Source organism: Phalaenopsis equestris, unplaced genomic scaffold, assembly GCF_001263595.1.
Source record: "Phalaenopsis equestris unplaced genomic scaffold, ASM126359v1 Scaffold000002, whole genome shotgun sequence".
Classification (NCBI taxonomy): Eukaryota; Viridiplantae; Streptophyta; class Magnoliopsida; order Asparagales; family Orchidaceae; genus Phalaenopsis; species Phalaenopsis equestris.
The window spans coordinates 22,598,202-22,620,720 of NW_018164444.1; the positions used below are offsets into that span (position 1 = coordinate 22,598,202).

General features: G+C 32.6%; 1 protein-coding gene across 1 annotated transcript; it reads right to left on the reverse strand.

Moving 5' to 3' along the window:
* Nucleotides 1-13,392: 13,392 nt before the first annotated feature.
* LOC110032146 (protein gamma response 1) lies at nt 13,393-22,519 on the reverse strand. Its single transcript, XM_020735675.1, has 3 exons — nt 22,103-22,519; nt 14,482-15,246; nt 13,393-14,247 (listed from the first exon to the last, which is right to left on the reverse strand). Exons 2-3 carry the CDS (start codon nt 15,185-15,187, stop codon nt 13,547-13,549), a joined length of 1,407 nt encoding a protein of 468 aa, XP_020591334.1. The 5' UTR covers nt 15,188-15,246; nt 22,103-22,519; the 3' UTR covers nt 13,393-13,546.

Below are 22,519 nucleotides of genomic sequence, written 5' to 3' on the forward strand. Positions count from 1 at the left end.
TATAGATATATTTATATATATATGTATGTCTGTAGAATGGCAATGTATGTAAATATATTGAGGAGGATATGGTGGAAGTGGGGTAGAGAGGGCTTCCTCTGCATTCTTTAGGGGTCACCAGTTCTCTGCTTTTTAATTGCAGTCTCTCTTGAAACCCTATAATATTATACTAATCATGCATACTATGCCCTTTGTGTAGTTTAATGAGGATTTATGAGAAAAATATGTAGTAATGCCTATATATATATATATATATGTTCCGCTCTTCTAAATGTAAAGCTTATTATTTTCATTCACATTTATTAATTTCTCATGAATAATTAGAAATGAAAATGTTTATAATACTGATGAAAACTTTATTTTTTATAATCTCTCTCGACATAACTCACTGCATTAACGTCACCACTAAAAATATTTAGCTTTCACTTTCACTTTTACCTAGAAAATAATCCAATTTGGGGTTTAATTTTTATATTTTTGGGGAAATTTTTTCATAAATAGCTTACCTTTTTTTTATCTTTTTACACATCTAGACACCAAACAATTCATATTTACATGAATGTTATTTTGGTGTTCTTATTCCTGTGCATGAAAATATGTATTTCACTTTTGAGTTATTTTATGTGATATTAAAGTTTTGCATGATATTTGTGTAAATATGAAAGTTTGGGTGAGATGTAAATACAACAACACTTGCTATCTTTTTTTTTTTTTTTAAAGTGGGTAAAATTATTAAATGTTTATTATTTTTAATTATCGAGCATAACAAAATGAGGTGTAAAATTATTAATTTTTTTAAATTATATTTGAAAAAGTATTAAAAGTTTTTTTTTATAAATATATTGTCTATTTCGGACACAATGAGACTTTTACTGTGTATGTATTTGTATGACAAAAAAATGATTGTTAGGACTCATAACGTTGAGAATCATTCGAAGTCTAATGAAATAATATCAATAAAATAAAATAAAATAAAATCTGTTCGATAATATAAGAAAATATTTCTCTCGTGTTTTTTAGGTATTATTATGTGTTATTCAAGTGTTATTTTGTTATTATAATAGCAATAATATTTTCAGAATACAATAACACTTGAATAATACAGAATAATTTAAGGGAAATATTTCCGTGTTATCAGGTCAATTTTTATTTTTTTTTCTGTTATCATTGGACTCCGAAAGATTCTCCTAACAAAATATGTGTTCTTGTATGACGCCTAAACTATTATGCATACATGCTTTTCACCTGCACGAGTAATATTTTTATTTATGCAAAATACAAAATCTAGCTGATAAAAGTGTAAAAAGTCAACTTTAGCTGATAGATATGTAAATTCATAGGAATTAGATGTCAATCATGCAAATGACTTCTTTTAAAAAAAAATTCTTAAGAAAATTAGAGTGTTTAAAAACACTGGAAAAGACTTAAAAATCTGGTATTAAATTTGAATAAACCAATACATATTAAAACCAACTATAGCCTTTTTTTTATTATTATTTTTTATTATTATGTATGATGCATATGATATAGTAAATTAAAATATCATCTAAACATATCTATATTTTTTTCTAAAAATGACATGGAATGGAGTGGTGAACATAAGATGAAAGTATTATATATATTTTTTAGAATTTATTTTAATTGGTTTGCTCTAATATTTTCTTTGTTAAAAAGTATATAAAAAATAAGTTAAGAGGGACATTTACATGCATACTAAACAATTTGTACTATTTTCAAATTTATTAAATCCTACTTTTATAAAGCTAAATATATCTTTCATACATACTTGAAGATAAATGTAAAAAAAAAAAAATTATATGTTTATTCATGTAAATACATAAGAATTGAGTAGCATTTATGTAAATTCTCCAAAAATAATAATTATGTAAAAAAAAAACATTTAAATAAACCATAGAGAATTTTTTTACCACAAACAAAAAGCATTTAATTTGGTTTTTTTTTAGCACTAGAAGCACCAAAAAATAAAATTATGAATATAATAATAATAATTATTATTATTATTATTATTAGTATTATAATAAAAATAAACTCCAATGAAAATTTTACTTATTGAAGAATCTCAAAGCTAAATGCAATGGGGCATAGTGGAGCACAAAGAGCATTTTTTGGTGGGAGTGAGGCATGGTGGCCATGAATGATCCCAATCATTCCAAAAGTTGTTAAACATTGCTTGTATAAAGCAAGTGTTGAAAAAGATGTACCTCCAATTGCTCTTGAGAGATATTGGTGCTATGAAATAATTGTATTCCAAATAAAAATATAAAATAAAACTTTGAAGAAATAATTGTATTCTTCATTTTTTCTTTCATTTTTTTTTCCTTTTTTTTTTTTTACTTGCAATAATGGGGAATTATTGCTATAAGTAATGGCTAATCCCAATTATTTCAAATGCTTGATAGAAAAAAACAAAATAATGTTAATGTATTAGATTTAGTTTTTACTTGAATTAAAATGAAATTTTGGAGACAAATTTGAATAAGATCAAGCTAGTACAAAATTCAATCAAAATGTGTGAATAAGATTAAGAAATTATTAGTAAAAATTTGATTGACATTCGATTAGTTTTTACTGAGACAGAAGTAGCAAGGCATGTCTAGCACAATCAAGACCTTATCAAGAAGTAAACATAAAATTAACTCTAACATGGCTCGAGTTTAGATTGAATGATTTCAAACAAATGTTATGGTGAGATTGAATTAACTTGTGGTTGAATCATTAACAATCTTGGGATGATTCTTTAGAAACATTTATGAAATGTTTCGAGGTTTTGATTTCGTATTACTTCATATTTATATAAGGCTATTTTCAATGTGTAATAATTACATGTGTTTGAAAATATCTATAATCGAGTGTATTTTTGACATATTTTTGTTCCATTTTATATTTTACTTTTGTTATCATTTTATGTAAGAGGACAATACAATTCTAAGGAGTAAGGAACATAATCTATGTTGCCCTGACACCTCTCTGATGGCGTCCCGATGCTAGCTCCTCAACGTCAATGATGCAACGCCCCGAAGACCATGGTGCCTTTGAGCCGACAACCAATACTATATTGATGTTCAAGATGCCATAATGCAAGAACTAGCATCCCAAAGCTCGAGAGCTCAACACCCCAATGCAATAAAGTAGTGTGCCAGCACTCATTAGAGCCTTGTGGCACTACATCACGGCACCGAGGTGCCATGAACTGACAAGAGACCATTTGCTTCCTACCTTGATAGTTTTGAGGGTAAATTAAGGGGAAGTTCCTATATAATGCAATGTTTAGAAGGGTTGTAGATCTTTTAAATGTGAGTGTAAGCAAGGAGGGAAAAGTGTGCAAGGAAAATGTTGTAGGAGATCATTTGGCTGGATCTTTATAAATGAGCAAGAAGAATTTAGGAGAAGTGTATTCAAGGTGTTTCTTTTATTCCTTGTGCTTGTGTTTAGATTTGAACCATTTTAATTAAACATGTGTTATTTGCCTAAATGATTAAAGTTTTGGCACCATTGCGATGAAACAAGTAATTTCTTATTTTACGGCAATATTGATCTTAAGGTTTAAGTTTTAGTTAAATTTTGTGGTGCATAATTGTGTTGTTTGCTTATCGTATATTTCTATTGATTGTATCATATTGTGAACCTATATTTTCAATTTTTTTTAATTTTATATTTTGTACCATAGAGCCTCAAAGTGTGATAGTGTCGCAGTGTCGCAAGTGAGCATCATAAACGCTAGAACAGAAAGTGTGTTTTATATTATTTTATCAACTACTATTTTAATTATTGCTCGTCACAAATTTTAGCTATATTATGATTGTCAGTATCCCCACTCAACCCAATCCAACTTGTCATATCAAGGCTGGTCGCATAGTTCCTCAATTAAAAAGACTCTACTCAATCTGAGTCATACCCATATGTAAAATAACAATGCGATAAAAGAAAGGCGAGCAATCAAAGCTAATTAAGCTCCTCAAAACCTATTGAAATTTTCAAAACAAAAAAAAAAAATGAATGTTGAAATTGCTTATTAAGTTGTTTTTGATAGATTTTATTTTTCTGATCTTATTGTTCTGAATCTGTTGGGTCCTGAAGATGTTTTAATTTTATTGTTTTTGCTTAATATATATATATATATATATATATATACATACATATATATATATATAGATATATTTATATATATATGTATGTCTGTAGAATGGCAATGTATGTAAATATATTGAGGAGGATATGGTGGAAGTGGGGTAGAGAGGGCTTCCTCTGCATTCTTTAGGGGTCACCAGTTCTCTGCTTTTTAATTGCAGTCTCTCTTGAAACCCTATAATATTATACTAATCATGCATACTATGCCCTTTGTGTAGTTTAATGAGGATTTATGAGAAAAATATGTAGTAATGCCTATATATATATATATATATGTTCCGCTCTTCTAAATGTAAAGCTTATTATTTTCATTCACATTTATTAATTTCTCATGAATAATTAGAAATGAAAATGTTTATAATACTGATGAAAACTTTATTTTTTATAATCTCTCTCGACATAACTCACTGCATTAACGTCACCACTAAAAATATTTAGCTTTCACTTTCACTTTTACCTAGAAAATAATCCAATTTGGGGTTTAATTTTTATATTTTTGGGGAAATTTTTTCATAAATAGCTTACCTTTTTTTTATCTTTTTACACATCTAGACACCAAACAATTCATATTTACATGAATGTTATTTTGGTGTTCTTATTCCTGTGCATGAAAATATGTATTTCACTTTTTGAGTTATTTTATGTGATATTAAAGTTTTGCATGATATTTGTGTAAATATGAAAGTTTGGGTGAGATGTAAATACAACAACACTTGCTATCTTTTTTTTTTTTTTTAAAGTGGGTAAAATTATTAAATGTTTATTATTTTTAATTATCGAGCATAACAAAATGAGGTGTAAAATTATTAATTTTTTTAAATTATATTTGAAAAAGTATTAAAAGTTTTTTTTTATAAATATATTGTCTATTTCGGACACAATGAGACTTTTACTGTGTATGTATTTGTATGACAAAAAAATGATTGTTAGGACTCATAACGTTGAGAATCATTCGAAGTCTAATGAAATAATATCAATAAAATAAAATAAAATCTGTTCGATAATATAAGAAAATATTTCTCTCGTGTTTTTTAGGTATTATTATGTGTTATTCAAGTGTTATTTTGTTATTATAATAGCAATAATATTTTCAGAATACAATAACACTTGAATAATACAGAATAACTTAAGGGAAATATTTCCGTGTTATCAGGTCAATTTTTATTTTTTTTTTCTGTTATCATTGGACTCCGAAAGATTCTCCTAACAAAATATGTGTTCTTGTATGACGCCTAAACTATTATGCATACATGCTTTTCACCTGCACGAGTAATATTTTTATTTATGCAAAATACAAAATCTAGCTGATAAAAGTGTAAAAAGTCAACTTTAGCTGATAGATATGTAAATTCATAGGAATTAGATGTCAATCATGCAAATGACTTCTTTTAAAATAAAATTCTTCAGAAAATTAGAGTGTTTAAAAACACTGGAAAAGACTTAAAAATCTGGTATTAAATTTGAATAAACCAATACATATTAAAACCAACTATAGCCTTTTTTTTATTATTATTTTTTATTATTATGTATGATGCATATGATAGTGAAAAAAAGGATACAATGGTAACTATTTGAATTGCAATATTTATTAAATAAAAAAAACTATATTATGAAATAAATGACTCCAAAAATTATAAAAAAATATTTAATAAATAGGAAATTATATTTAAAATACAACAGTGAAAATGATTTGCAAAAAAGTTCAAAAAAAAAAAAAAAAGATAAATCCAACAATAAATAATTTATTTTTCTATTTATGATGCTCATAAAAAAGGTAAAAATATGCTTAAAATAGGATCAAGTGTACTCTACAATCCAGCTAAGACAAATTATAAATCGCATGTGAAACAAAATGATATAAATTACTTGAATATAGTAAAGTTGATTTTTATAAATTAAAATTTGTCCAAATAAAACTACTTAAATATAGGCAAATAAACTCAACATAAAATCAACACTAAAGATATCCAGAAGATAAATAAACATGCAAGATTTACCAGATTAAAAAAATATATATGTTGCAATATGTGCACTCATATACTATAAAATGACATTCTCCTCTCTTTAAAAAAATATTGTCAACGACATTCAAAATAGTTAACTATCAAACAAATATGGATAAAACGGTCTCATGTCAACTTCTTTTTTTTTAAGTAGGTTTATTTCTTTTCTGATATGTTCTTACACTGAACTTTAACTATAGGGATATGTTTGCTCCTCAATTGTCTCACATCAAAGACCAAAATGCACTTAAGGTTCTTTTCTACAAGTCAAGTTAGGTTGTACTTCAACCTCATCCTCAATAACTAATGGTTAGCATCAAAAATTCAGTTTCTCAACATAGTTACACTAAACACAGCGCAAATCTGACATATAGTCGGGTGATAATAATCAATAAGCATAATTACCAACCCTAATTATCACCTCAAAAATCCCAATAAATCTCAAATTTAGCTTACCCACTCTACTTAATTTACTCACCCTCTTCATTAGATCGACCTTCGAAAATACAAAACCTTTGATCTGAAACTCAATTTTCTGATGCTTGAGGTCATAATATTTTTTCTGCCTATCTTGTGTTGCTCTTGATCTATCTTGGATTAGTCCGATTTTTTCAGATACAACATCTACCAACTTAAAACCCATCAATCTTCTCTCACCCACCTCTGTCCAAGATAAAGTTGGCATGCATCTTCTATCATATAACATCATATCAATAGTGAACGGGAAACTATTATTATAAGGATCTGAGGAGGTACTTGGCCAAATTTTGTTAAATTTGAATGAGGTTTATTTGGGTTTCACTCAATGTGACCTAGATGGATCAATTTTGGTCCTCATGGTTAAGTAGGCTAATTGGCCAAATTGTGCCACAAAAAGTATTATGTTATATTTAATTAATTAATTTGAGACTTTAGAAATGGTTATTTTGATTTTATTTAAATTCAACTTGATTTTGGCTCAATGTGGTTTAATGGCGTCGATTTAGATTAAGTACCCAATTGGGCTTCACTTGTATTCAGTTGAGTTTAATTATTAATGTTAAGCTTTATGGAACATTTAATTTGATTTAATTTGAATTTTGACCAATATAATCTATTTGGGTAAAATTAGGTAAAGTGACCCAATTGACTAAATTGAACTCTAATTGGATCTTAATTGAGTTCAATTATATTCACTTAGTGGTTTTAAGCTTTTAGGAATGTTTAATTTGAGTTAATTTGGGTTTAACTTAGATTGGGACCCAAGCCCCGACTGGGTCAAATGACCTAAAAAAACAAATAGAGCCTCAATTTAGCTTCAATCATGTTTATTAGTGATCTATAATTTATAGAATTAGTTAGTTTCATTTAATTTTACTTTGATTCAAATTTAGCCAATGTGACTCAATTGGGTCAAGCAACCCGATTGGCCAAATTGGATCTCAATTAGACTTCAATTATGCTTAATTGATGATTTAAAAGTTTTGGGATTGATTGAATTTGTTTAATTTGATTTTTATCTACAGTTTGATTCACTATCGTTGAAATGGGTCAAATTATTTCATGGGCCCACTAACCTAATATTGTTTCAATTAGCTTCAATTTTGATATAATTAAGTTCAATTCAGCTTAAAGGGTTATTTCATTTGATTTGATGTCATCTCGTTTTGAATTAGGGTGTTTTAGTTAAGTTTAGCCTATAAGGGCCAAGTGGGCCCAATGGGGCTCACTAGGCCGATTTAAACCTTAGATTCCAATTTTAATTTTAAGCTGTTGAATCGAGTTTAAATTATGTTTAAGTTTTGTTTAATTTGATTTATATTTAATTTAGTTTACTTCATATGAGTTTAACCAACATTCTTATGACAAGTCATGTTTTTGTTAACTACATTGAGTGCCCCAATTTGAATCCAATTGACCCGACTTTTGAGTTTGATGGCTATGTAAAATTTTGCTCGATTTGCTCCTTTATTTTTAATGAGTCAATTATATTCAGCTTGACTTCAGTTTAGGTGAGTCATTGACTAATCTTAAGCTCATTTTAAACCAAGGGAGACCGGATCAAATATTGGCTTTGGGTTAAGCATTTGGTTGCGTCCACCTAAGCACTAGAAAAGTTGGAGCTCCTACACAAAGAATGAATCCTAGGGTAATGATAGAAATAAAATGTGTCAAGTTCATTAAAAAATAAGATCAACAATTAACTTAGGCAACTTCAAGGATTTCAAATAATTTAAAAGTAGACCAGTATTAGGGTCCATCCAATTTAAGCTAATTCCTTAATTAGTGACTTCTTGGGCACAATTCAAGCTCTCAATGTGAATTAAATCTGTGTGTTTCAAAATAAATAAATGTGTGCAAGAGTTCCTTGATTCATTACGCGTTTCATGAAGCTAAAAATGATAGCAATAATGAATTAAATTTTGCATGGGTATGTTAAATTACAAGCATGGATTAATCTAGAGCACTTCTCTAATAGAATATTTAAATTCTTGACATATCTCAAACATGCATGAATTAATGAATTTAAATACAACAATGAACTTCGTTTAGATATATGGCATTAAACATAAGAAAAAGAATGTACCGTCACAGAAGATAGATAGTAAAAAACTTATAAAATCAATGCAAAACAGATGAATATATATATAGTTGGTTTATATAGATGGCTCGAAATGATATCAAAAATTAGAGTAAAGTCATTCATAATACAATGGCTTTTACAAATATAATTGCTTATATTAATAAGCATTAGAGAGCGAGTAATGCTAAACAATGCTTCTTTTCGAGCATCACTTCTTTTCAATCTTTGGGGTCCACGACTATGGTTGGGGGGAGGGTACCGCAACTCCCGGTTTTGGTGAGATGGCGGCCACCTCTCACGGGTTGGGTAAAGTTTAACACTGATGGGAGCTGGAAATCTTGCAGTGCAATTCTTTTCTTTTCATCTCCCCGTTTCTCTGATACACCTCTTGAGGCGGTGGCTCGGGTCATCTTGACGACTGTCATGATAGCTCATTCACTTAGTTGACATTTTATTATCTTTGAAAGCGACTCTCGAATTTTGGTTGATATTCTTGCTAATGGAGCTGATGCCTCCTGGGATATTCTTTATCACATTTAGAGGATTAAACTATTAACCTTTCATATGTCTATTATTTGAAGGTTCATACATCGTGAGGGGAATAAACAACAAATTGGCTCTCCTCATTTTCCTATTCTTTTTGTGAAATTTCTTTCTTGTTGTGTTCCTCTGTTTGATCTATTGCAGGAGCTCTCGCATGCTTTCCTCTAGACTACAAAGATTATAGTGTGGTCTTGGCCTCCTCGGTTTACTGCCTTCTATGATGGAAAGGGTTTCTCTCTTTTGTTTCTGTGTTTTGATCTCTGCAGGATTCTCATGTGGCTTGCTCTACACATGATTTATTTGGGTCTCAACTGGATGTTGATGTCGTCTCTTCAAACTCATTGAATCACTCGAACTCTTACTTCGGTTTTTTTGTTGTTTTTGGTGTAGGTATACTGGATTTCATTTATTTTGGGTACACAATACCTTTTATCACTTCTCTTTCATTTTTGGCATGGAGTTGTAATGTGAATAGAGGAACCCATAGGACCCTCCTTTTATTTTTAGATGGGGATCCTCCTTCCCTCCCTCACTTTTGTACTTTCTTTTTATATTAACACGTGAGCCACGTGCTGCTCTTTCCTTAATATATATATATATATATATATATATATATATATATATATGTATATATGTGTGTTTGTGTGTGTATGCATGTTTGTGTGTGTTTTGAATATTTTATGAAAAGAGGGCTGCACTTCATCTAAATATAAAAAATTAACTTAATATCATATTCAAAACACGCACGCGTGCATACACACCAACATACTCATATATATGTATATACACATATAATCAAGCATCTCGAACCAAGCATATTAGGCTAGACAATGTTTATTTTATTGAGTGGCAAGGCCCATGAGCAAAAAGATTTTAAATTTATATCCTATTGCTAGTACATTTTACATAATTTTAGGACTAAATATATATAGAGCCCACCTATTTTTTTAGATTTTTTTTCTATTTTATTAGAGTGTTTAGAAGGCCCAATTACAACGACCTATATTATTCTTATATAGCCATACAACATAATAATTCATTTATCCCTTGTGTTTACTTACAACTTGCTTGATTTAATTTCTGCTTTAATTTATCAGCCATACAAAATAATAATTTATTTATCCTTGTGTTTACTAACAACTTGCTTGATTTAATTTCTGCTTTAATTTATCGTTATACATGTATTATTTGAGATTCATAGAACTTGTGATAGTCTCAGTAGGATTCAAAACTTGTATAATATTCAACAAATTGATCAATCAATTAAAATTAATTTAAAAATATTAAATTGATTCTCTCTCAAGCTATCTTTTAATTGAAATTATTCTCTCTAAATCTCTTAGAAAAATTATAAAATAGAACTAGCAAGCAATCAGAACCCTCTAATGCTACTAGACATTTATGATAATGTCAAGAATACATGCATATAGAAATATTTGTCACTTAAAGATAAATAACTTGTATTACAAATCATATGCCTCAAGGTAGAACTTTTATTATAACTATAATTGAAATTGATAAATATGTGTCCTAATATGCTAATTAATAGTCCTAACCCCAATAAATTATAAATTTAATTGAAAAACTCTGGTTGATGGGTTATCACAATTTTCTCTTCCCTTAGCAATCCTTATACAATTAAGAATTATAAGTCCTACATATTTCCAATCTATCACCTAGGAATTAGCTATCTAAGAATCTTAATTTTTCTTTCATTTGATTTGAGAACATAAGACTAACTTTGAAAGGCACAAGTCAACATTAGTGACAGAATGTCTTATAGTTTGGTTGGATCACTGCCATCATGACTAAACATTTTAAGCCAGAAAACCTATGATATTAACTCATAAAATTCTGACTAAGTTTTCTAATAAAGAGCACTACAATTCTGACTAAGTTATTTTCGCCTTTGTTTAAATTTATTACTCCAACTAATCAGCTCTTTAAACTCGTTATACACCCTTTTGAGTCCTTTGTGATTTAATGATTGTTATCATATAGGTTATCTCTATGGAGAGAGAATTATCTCACCCGATTACCATGGCTCACCTCTGCCTTGTGGATTACCTAGTTTTAAGCTTATATTCTCTTATTGAGATAAAAGCCTTTGAATCATAGGCTCTCTAAATTTAACCTAGGAAAATTAAAATAAGTATGTTGTTAGTAAATGAGAAAATCTATTGGAATAATTAACTTTAAAGAGTTAGTAAGATTAATTATACCAAATTTTTAGTTGACTTTGCTTGAATTCAATGATATTACTTCTTGTAATTATTTTATACAAATTAGATAATTTATTGATCCTATCTCACTAGACCTATTGACGTATCTTATTAAATGAAATTTCTTATATGAGAATAACACACTTATATCATCACCATTTTTCTCTTCAAATAAACTCTTCATGGTACTCTACTTAAGGAGGAATAACTTATCATCAAAAGAAGTCAATATAGTATATCTAAGGCAATGATTGCAATGGTGAAAAGAAGATCCTAGTAACCATGCTCTTAAGGAGATCATTTAAGGGGAAAAGCTTAAGAGAAACATTCGACATTTTATCCTTATTAGAAGATCATTCTTGTTATTAAGTTGATCAGAGATGACGTAGTTCTTGCTTTTTAAGATCCTTCCCTTATCTTCGAGACACCCCATAACCTTATTCTTAATCTTTGACAGTTTTATACTTTCGCCGCACTTTCAAGGATATTTGATATTTATTGTTTATGAAAAATACCAAAATTCTACTTTAAATATGGATCAAGTAAAAAAAAATCAGAAAGGGAGAATTAGAGAATTTGAGGATTTTCTGAATAAAACTAATAGAGAATCTTAAAGATATTTTGCTTAGACATATTTTTAGCCAAAAGCTCAATATTTTGTTAAGACCACACTCAACCAATAGCCTCCTGATGGGCGAGGATCAACATTAGCAATATATGAAAGGCTATCTAGTTTGATGGCACAAAAAATGTATAATTTGACATAGTATAACTAATCATTTAGACTTAACTAATAGTTGCCTATTATATAGGAGCTTCTGCAGAGTTTTGATTTGACAAAAAATACCCCTAACAAGCTCTTCTAGAGATAACTATATGTTGACTAACAAATACTTGGAGACAAATTACCAAGTTCCTCGATTGAGTAGACTAGATGAGTAGGTAACTTCATGAATTCCAAGATTGGATTGGAAGGTCAATTCAGAGGGGTAAGCAATGCCTCCTCATCAACCCTAAACTATAAATTTAAAAAAAAAATGAATAATTAGTCCTCTGCATGATGAACATAAAATAAAAAGTGCCCAAAAATTTTTAAAATATAAATCATAACTACAACAAAAAAGTCTGACCAAGCCTTGCTCTGGATTTGTAAATGTGCCAAAAAAAAAAAAATCCTGTTGGCGATATCTCAATTTAATATAGAAGAAAATGTAGCCATTAAAACAAAAAAGCACGAAGCTCTGAAATACATGTAATATTTCGAACTATAGCTCCAAAGACAAGAATTTTGAGTAAATAAGCACAAAAGACCTATAAGTATAGCAAAAGACCATGTGATGCATCAAGAGAGGAAGCAGGGAATTACTACCCTGAGCCCTGCCTTCAACCAACATAGACTAGCAATAGAGGAACCGAAAACAGCTAAGTTGAGACATTGTATCATATTCCCAAAGAAGAAAGGAGAGGCACAATACCATAAATGAACATGTGAGAGGAAAATAGATAAGGAAACAAATCACTAGAGTGAAAAGAAAAAAACAATCGCTATACTAGTTCAAGGAGTTATCTTCTTACAAAGTTGAAAGTATAAAGCAGAAATTTTGATGACCTCCTACATACTTATGTGTTGGTATCCATAAACATCTAGTTTCCTTTTGATTAAAATTTCATGGTCTGGTTATTTCCACAATATCAACAATAGAAACCATTGGGAAAAAAAGCATAGATTATGCCGTAAATATATATCAAAACAGTAAACAAACCTCGCTACGAAATATCTAAGTTTGTCAGCCTATTTTTGTTTGAAAGGAAAATATTCTAGACAAGTTTTAAAATGTTATTAAACGCAAATTTCTGCAGTTGCATGTTTTAAATCATCATTATTTTGGAAGGTATTTATCTTAATCTCCACACTCAACTAAAGTATATTTAGATTTTCCGCATAAAATCCCATTTGCGTACAGTGCTTTGCAATAAAATTCAATTAAAAACATATGAACTTACAAAGCCTGATTAAGAAAAAAGATCAAGAACTGTATGAGCAATAAAGTAGTACCTTTGAAGCTTTACAAATCTGAATCAAATCCAATGTTCCAGAAACCTTCTGGTGTCAATGGTGGCGCATACCTGTAGCGATGCCGAGAAACGCCGTCATGATGCTCACAACGCATAGTATTAGCTGCTTTGCCTCCATCGGGAAGAACTGCATCATAGAACTTCTTGCATTGCTGGCACTCAATTCCTTTGAGGTTCTCCCTTTCAGATTTCCTCCTAACAGGCTCCACATATTTAAAACCCTTGTTTGATGGCCCAACCATTGATATTGGGCACCTCTCGGGCATAGTTTCGGAGTTTAAGTCAAGAACATCCTCATCTGAACAATCACCATCCACATCTTTATCAGAAACAATGGGATTGACATTTACTTCTAGGAGATTCATATTCAAATTTCGCACATTTTCTAAGGGAGTATTGAAAAAATCATCATGTGGATCTCCATCTTTGAGTTCTTGACGTGACCTGGTATCTCTCCAAAGTGAAGCAGCTGGCTTCGGGCTGCTCGGTGCCTCTTTTTTAACATTCAAAGGAAGTTTTGATGAGATAAGACCTTGTTTGATTGATATATTGGAGCAGGAACCAGCATCTGAATCCTTTTTTGATTCAGTAATGTGACCAAACGCAATTTCTTTTCGATGGGCTACATCAATCTTTGATTTAGTTAGCTTGGACGCATGCAGGGGTACCTCTTGAACATCGTTTTTCATATCTGCAGCCAGCAAAGCATAAAATGTAACGGTTCCCTGTTCTTATAATCCATTTTGCAATAGCAATAAATTTATAAGGCATTTTCTACAAGGTATTAAAAAAATAAAATTGTATAATGATTATGTATGATATCAGCTTCAAATTGAAGAAAGGATTTTGTAGATGTTCCGTTTTCATGGAGTAAAAATATTATTTCATGAGAACTCAACAAAAACAAGGGGATAAGAAATATTGCCTTCATTGCATCTCTTTTTCAGGCAACTACTTGCTGTTCCATTTTCATCTTCCGACATCATGTCTGAATGACGACTGTCTGATTTAGCATTGCCAAGCCTGCTTATAAGAAAATTATATTGAGATTTCAAATGTTTGTAATTTGTTTTCAGTTTATTGCACTCCTCAAACAAACTTTTCTTTTTGCTCAGCTCCTCTTCAATTTTTTGATCTTTCAATTTTATCTGTTGCAGTAGGTCTTTTTCAAGCTCCTTCACTTTAACATTTTCATTGACTTTCTGCATAAGCTGTTCCAAGAGTTCTTTCTTCTCGAGTTGACATCGGTTCAGTGATTGCTCTTTGTTCGCAATTTTTTTCCAACTTTCTTGTAAAGATGCATTTAATTGTGTGATTTGCTCTTGAGCATGCGTCCTTTCAGATTGGAGTTCCTCTATCTGTTTTAAGAGATGATCCTCTCTCTTCCCCCACTCCAGATCTTCAGTTTTCTTGAAACCTAAAATCTTTTTCTGTATAGTTTGTGATAATGTTTGAAGATCTGGAAAGTGCTGACGGCAAACAAACTCAATCTGTGAAACTTTCACTGTTAATTCCTCAACTGTGTCCATAAGAAGCATCGTGAACTGACATAAGTATTGAGAATCAACCTCGGTCTCAACTGAGCTTCTAAACAACCTTGGACTCTGCAGCTTCTTTTCCAGATCCATCATTTCGTTAGGGTCAACAAGTAGCAATTCTTGTTGAGATGACAACTAACAATTTGGTGGCACTGATTAACGAAGAGTACAAACGTAAGTTTATCAATATCTTTAAGGTTTTGCTGCATTAAGTTCAAGATAAGTGCAACAAAAGAACAGAATTAAGGTGAAATAGTAAATAAAGTGATGTTAACAATGCTAGTTGGATTCAAATGAAACTGTTTTAAGTATCCTTCTTTCTCAGGAACGCCAACGTTCTCAGACATTATTAAATTGAATAGAATTAATTCTAATTCTGAGGACTTGCGTCATCGCAATCTTCATAAAATTGTAGCAGTTCGAAAAGGCAGAAAGTAGAGAATGTAAATCCGTAAACTTCTCTAGTTTTCAATCAAATCAAAATGTTAGATGAAAATTGTTAGAAGTTATTAGTGTTTACTTCTTTCCTTTCCGGATATTTTCTAATTTATGTATTCCTTGTTTATGTGTTTTCTAGTTTGTGTATTTCTTTATGTATAAATTTATTAGTTTAGACTTTTCCTTTATCTCTAAGTAGTATTAGGAATTAATTTAATCATAGAGATTTGGATGTTATATCTTTCCTATTTTATAACTCTTGAATCATATATTTATTCCCCTTATGATATCGATAAAATTATCCTGTTGAATACCAACATAGTCTTAGAGCTTGTTGATCTCATTGCAGTCCTAATTTGTTGATATCTTTCCAAGGATTCCTCTCCTTCCATGTCTCGGCATCCCAACCTCTCAGGAGCCATGGCTGATTCCTCCTTCCTCCATCACCGAGCTTCCGCTTGATAAGGTTCTTGAATCCACCGGTCGTGGTAAATTCCATCCAAACTGTGTCGTTATTCGTCAACGGTCGTGGTAAATTTGGTTATCTCACAGTTATGATTCATCAACCTCCAAAGACAGATCCAACATATGTGGCATGGAAAGTAGAGAACTTCACGGTCATGTCATAGCTGATTAATTTCATAGAAAACTCGATTAGTCTTTTGTACCAGTTTCATTGGTCTGCAAGTGCACTCTGGACTGTCGTTCGCGACACCTACTTGTACGATAATTATAGACAACTCTATGAGATTTCTAAGAAAATCTGTGAGGTGAAACAGGGATCGAAGACGATGACCAAGAACTACAACGACTTGGTTGCATTATGGATGGAATGTGATCTCTACTATGACTACACTTGGGACACTCCTATAGATCTTTCTCTCTTCAAAAAAAATTTGAAAAAGGATCGTGTGTTCCAATTCTTAGCAGTCCTAAACAAGGATTTTGATGAAGTCCTTGGTCATATATTTGGATGTGATCCCCTTCCTTCAACCCAGGGAAACATTCACCGAGATTCACAGCGAAAAAAGCCAGAGACTTGTCATGCTCGACAACTTCACTCCTTCAACCGAGTCTTCAACCTTGATCCCTAAGGGTACTCCACACTCTGCCATGCCGTCGCGAGCCACTCATGCCACGTGATTTTTGTCACAAACTCTACCATATAGGGTAGAATGGTTGGAAGTTCCACAGGAAACTGACAAATAAGTTTTCGACCAAATCTTCCACCACTAAAGGTCTTGCTACGACCTTAGAATCAACAACAGTTCAGCCGCCCCCTACTCGAGCCATCCCCAAGTCAATAGACCCCATCAAGAGTCAAATGGAATACTCAATTAAATTGCTAGGGTCAAGTCAACACTCCTCCGACCATCAACCTTTGTCTGTCAAGGTAACATCTCTATGACACTCGCTGGCTTTGCTTCTTCTAGCCAATAGATTATTGATTCATGTGTCACGGACCACATGACCAGGGGTTCTCATTTCTATTGAACATATTTATCTTACCCAGGCGAGTTACGAATAAAATTGTTGACGGCTCCTGTAATTCCATTGTGGATAAAAAGTCAGTTGTACTTACAGTTGGGTTGACTTTGGAATTCGCGTTACAAGTTCCTTTATTTAAGTGCAATCTCTTATCGGTCAGTAAGCTAACATGTGATCTTGATTGCATTGCTCATTTTATCTTTGATGTTTGTCTTTTAGGATTGCTGCCCGGAGAGGATGATTGAAACTGCTAAGCGGGTAATTTGACTATTTTTTTTAATAAAATGACATAAATAACACAAACACTTAGTCTCATAATTGTAGTTTTTCTCTTTCAACTACATATCTTATTATGTTTTTACATTATCGTTCAGGTTATCCCAGTTTTCATTATTTAAAATATTTGTACCCCTCGAAGTTAACTAATAAAAATTCATCTTCTTTTGAATGTGAAATTTGTCAATTAGCTAAATATCGACGTATGTCGTATCCACCTCATCCTTGCACTCTTTCACTCTTTCCTCTTCTTTTTCACTTATTTATAGTGATTTATGGAGACCCTCTAGAATTGCGAGCTACACCAATAAAAAAAGATGGTTTTTTACTCTAATTGATGACCACACTCGAATGTCTTGGGTCTATATCTTAAAAGATAAATTTGAAGACGCGGCCATTTTTAAAAATTTATGCTACTTTATTTTAGTCCAATTTGAAACAAATATTCAAGTCCTTCAGACAAACATGGATGTGAATATTTTAACTCTATCCTTCATCATAGTTCTTGTACGAGTACCCCTCAACAAAACAATGTAGTCGAGCGAAAAAACAGAAATCTTCTTGAAATTGGTCATCAACTATGTTTCAAACCAATATCTCTAGAAGGTTTTGGAATAATATATCATCTTCACCATCAACTACCTCATCAACCCATTATTTGCTTTGATGTCATGTCTTCCTACCAACCGGTCTTTCTCCACATTATACATCAAAATATTTAGGTGCACGGCCTTTGTCCGGAACACAGACCTAACTCGTACTAAACTTGATCCCCGCTAAATCACGTGTCTTTCTTGGTTATTCCGCCACTCAAAAAGGCTATTGGTATATGGATCCTACCACTAATAAAATCTATGTTATGGTCGATGTCTCCTTTTTTTAAAAATGTCTCGTTCTTTCCTAACACTACCTCAAGTGAGAGTGAGCTTGATTTTTTGAAAATGGTTCCTCTTCACCTACGTTAAAATTCCTCCTACAGACACGGTGTCCGGTGCACCTTCAGCACCAATGGATTCACCTCCATCCAGTCCAACATCAAAACCGCCCTTTATCCGGGTTTATACCCGTTATCCAAAACCCTCTATTGAAACTCGTCCCAAAACCCCTATCATCGAGCCCAATGCTATGTTGCGGATCTTGGAATCCGCTCCGACCGACATCCTTAGAAAGATGCCTTCACGGCCTACAGGAGTCACTCCTTATCTGAGTGAAGATGTGAATCTCATTATTGAGGTATGCAAACATATATCGTCAAAAACTTTGTATCTTATGGCGAAATACGTCTCGTTTCATAGCATCTCTAACCTACAAAGCATTAGCTATTTCTGAGACGGATTGTTGTTTCTCACTCACTATATAAGCGGCTTTGATTGACAAGTTATGGAAAGCTGTTGTCATGAATGAGATGAAGGCTCTTCGGCCCAACCATACTTGGGATGTGGTTAATCTTCCCTGAGGAGAGAAAGTAGTGGGGTGTCGATGGATCTTCAACACCAAGTTCTCCAATGGTTCCTTTGAAAGCAACAAGGCACGACTGGTCACCAAAAGATAATCTCAAACATATGGAGTTGACTATGAAGAGACATTTCCTCTAATTGTCAAACTCAATAACATTTGAGTCCTATTAAGGCCAGTCGTGAATCAAGATTGGCCCTTAATTCATTTTGATATCAAGAATGTTTCTCTTAATGGTGATCTTACTGAGGAATTGTATATGTCTCTCCCCCAGGGATTTGACTCGACTTCTTCCTGTTGACAGATGTGCTGGTTGTGAAAATCCCTCTATAAATTGAAGCAATCCCCAAAAGCCTGGGTTGGCAAGTTCACGCAGATGGTAGTGGGTCGTGGATTCTCTCGAGTCCAATATGATCATACACTATTTTTTCGGCATTCATCCGATTGTCATCCTCATCATCCATGTCGACGACATTGTGCTCACAAGTAATGATATGTCGGCCTTTGAGTCATTCAAAGGCATCCTCGCCGCATCTTTTCATATGAAAGAAAGTAGCTCGGCCTTCTTAGAGCATTTACCTTTCCCAGCGCAAATATGTGATGGACCTATTGATCGATATCAGCCTTCTCCTTTGCAAACCGGTTGATGTCCCAATAGATACAAATGAGAAATTATTGGAAATTCTCAAGGTTGTTCCAGTGAACAACACTACCTCCTGGGTAAGCTCATCTACCTTGTTCATACTCGCCCGAATATTTGTCACCTCGTGGATATCGTCAGTCAGTTTATGCATGACCTCTACGAGCATCATCTCATCGCAGTTTATTGGATCCTCCACTACTTAAAAGGAGCATCGACCTCGGGTTTGTTATTCACTTGTCACAACTCCCGCTCTGTTGTCGTTTATACGAATACTGATTGGGTCGGGCTCATCCATGATAGAAGATCTACCTCAGGTTATTGCTCGTTTGTATAAGAGAACATTGTCATTTGAAAAGTAAAAAGCAGCCAGTGGATGCTTGTACTAGTGTTGAAGACAAGTTTTTCTCTATGATTTTGGAGGTTTGTCAAGTCATCTAGTTGTGTATCATGCTCATTGAGTTGTGTATGTCGGTTACTGCCCCTTTACAGCTGTTTTGTGACAAAAAAATAGACATTAGCATTGCTGATAATCTGATCCAACATGAACATATCAAGCATGTGGAGATTTACTGTCACTTTATCAAGAAGAAACTTGATTCCAGAGAGATTTGTGTTCCGTTTGTTCCATCTAGTAGACAACTGGTCGATATTCTTACAAAGAATCTTCCTCACTTATTGTTCGGCGACTTCAAATACAAGTTGAACATGTTTGATATATATGCTTCAACTTGAGGGGGAGTGTTAGAATTGATTAGCGTTTATTTCTTTCTTTTCCAGATATTTCCTTGTTTATGTATTTCCTAGTTCATGTATTTCTTTATTTATGTATTTCCTAGTTTATGACTTTCCTTTTATCTCTAGGTAGTTACTAGGGATTAATTTAATCTTAGAGATTTGGATGTTATGTATTTCCTACTTTATAACTCTTGTATCATGTATTTATAGCCATTTTGATATCAAAAAAATCATCCTCCTAAATTCCAACAAAAATTTTTGTGAAATGAACATTAATATGTTGAATAAAGCAATGATTTCCTCGCATTAACTGAACCCAAAGCATGCAATGTGCCAGAGTACCATAGTGCACAAAATCAACTAAGGACATTTTTTCCTAAGAACTGAACTACGAACTGAAAGAGAGGTTACATTGTTGTCTGTTTCCAAAGTACACATGAACTCAAAATTGATAGCAATAGATGGTTGCAGATCAATTTAGAATAGAAACCAAAAAAATTTTTCAAGATACAATACAAGAAATTAAATCTATAAAAAACTTATGTCACCCAAGGAAGTTGCCTTACTCCTAGGTAGTGTATCAGAGTAATTAAGTTGTGTGCCAAAATTTCTATTTTATTTTTGTTGTTTACCATATCTTTACTTTCTTCAGTCGACATCAATAAGGTATAAGAGCCTTGTTCCTCTCAATTGTTTTGTGGAATCTATTTCCTGTGTGTTACATTCAGCATTGATTTAGAAGTTCACCACTATTAACAACCACATCTCCTTAGTTCAATTTCTTCCATCCAAGTGATCTAAAAATAGCAATCTAAATGATATGTAATGGATGGCCCATCAATCTTCTTAAGCTAAGTAACAAGAATTTCCTTGTCATTCTATTTCTAGTTGAGAATCTAAATGAAGGTGAAAGATTATGGAAAGGAAGGCATGGAAGTCCGACGTCTGAATATTATCTCTTCAGATGGGATATGGTTCTTTCCCAATGTATCAGGAGAAGTTTTTTTCAGGAGTCCTAGCCCTCTGAGAAGCAATGGCTGGAAATAGCTCAAGAGATGGAAAGGAAAAAGAAATGATTTAAGGAACCTCAAAGCAGTTTTAACAAAATTGTAGGCATTATTGTTGTAGGCAACAAAATTAAATGAAAGATCATGTGAAAAAAATTCCTCGTAGTCATACTCTCTGTGAATGCGGTTTTGTCAAGTAACCACATCATCATTGACTTATCTTCCTTTATCAAACTCTATTAAGGTAACTTCATCACAATGGAGAGAAACATAAGCATAAATTCTTCATCACATTGATGTAAGAAGCTTTCCACAATATTCAATACTTCCTAATTCATCAAAATTAAAGGGGTTAAATCTCCACCGAAGTTCAAAATGCATATTCTGTAATCATGCAAAAGGAAGACAAGTCCCAATTGATAACAATGTTTGGTTTAAGTCAACAATTTGTTAGGTACTATAAGTGATGTTCTTGAGTGTTAGCTACTCCTCAAAAAATTCAAGAAAGCACCATTAGCATGATTCTCATGAATTTCTCTAGAAGAATCACCAAATATTTATAGTTTAAGCAACTTCTTATCCCATAATTTAGGTATCACATGCTTCATCAATACATAAAGGCCTTTAAAAAACTCTTAGGACCATTTTTAATATGAAACAATAACCCAATAAATCTTTATGATATCTTATTATTCAATTTCAGCTAAATATATTGAATGTCAGAGAATTGGAACCTACTGTAACCCAATAGACCCTTCCAAATACGAATAAATTTCAGTGAGATGGTGATAAATAATCAAGTGTTTGATAGGTAACCCGATCGGGAAATCAACCCCAGTTAACAACTGAAAAATTCTAGATCCCTTCGGTTACAAACAAATCCATCGTAATGAATTATTTCAATGGGGATCTCAATAATTCGTGTGAGCGGTGTTTATCAGCTAGATTTAATCTGGGAAAAAATACCTCCACGTGAAGATGGTCGAGAGAGGTGGTCTGTTTGACGGCGCAGACGGCGGTGGCCACCAGACTTGGCTGCGAGGGCGGAAGGTGTGGCTGGATCGGCCTGGGGTTTCGCCGGTATTGGGTGTTCGAGTGTGAGAGGGTGGGGCTCGGTTGGAGACGTGGAAGACGGGGATGGCTCGCCGGCGGCCGATTCTGGTGTAGAACAGGTAAATGTGGAGGCGATTTCAGCAGGGTGGTGGGCTTGTCGGTGCGGGTCCGCTTAGGATGGCATGAGGTCTGGTGAACGGCAGAGGAGGAAAAAGAGGCTGCGGGGTGGCGGGAAAAATTTTACATCAGTCCTAGCGTAGCCAATGAAATCACCACGACATCACCGTCACCATGACACCCACGCGACATATTCCCGTGAATCACACACAA

What these genes read in the sequence shown, in the direction of transcription:
- LOC110032146 (XM_020735675.1), bottom strand. Translation starts at nt 15,187, where the DNA reads ATGATGGATCTGGAAAAGAAGCTGCAGAGTCCAAGGTTGTTTAGAAGC. An exon ending in GAAAAAGAGATGCAATGAAG is followed by an intron (nt 14,248 to 14,481) that starts GCAATATTTCTT and finishes TGCTGGCTGCAG; the next exon opens with ATATGAAAAACGATGTTCAA.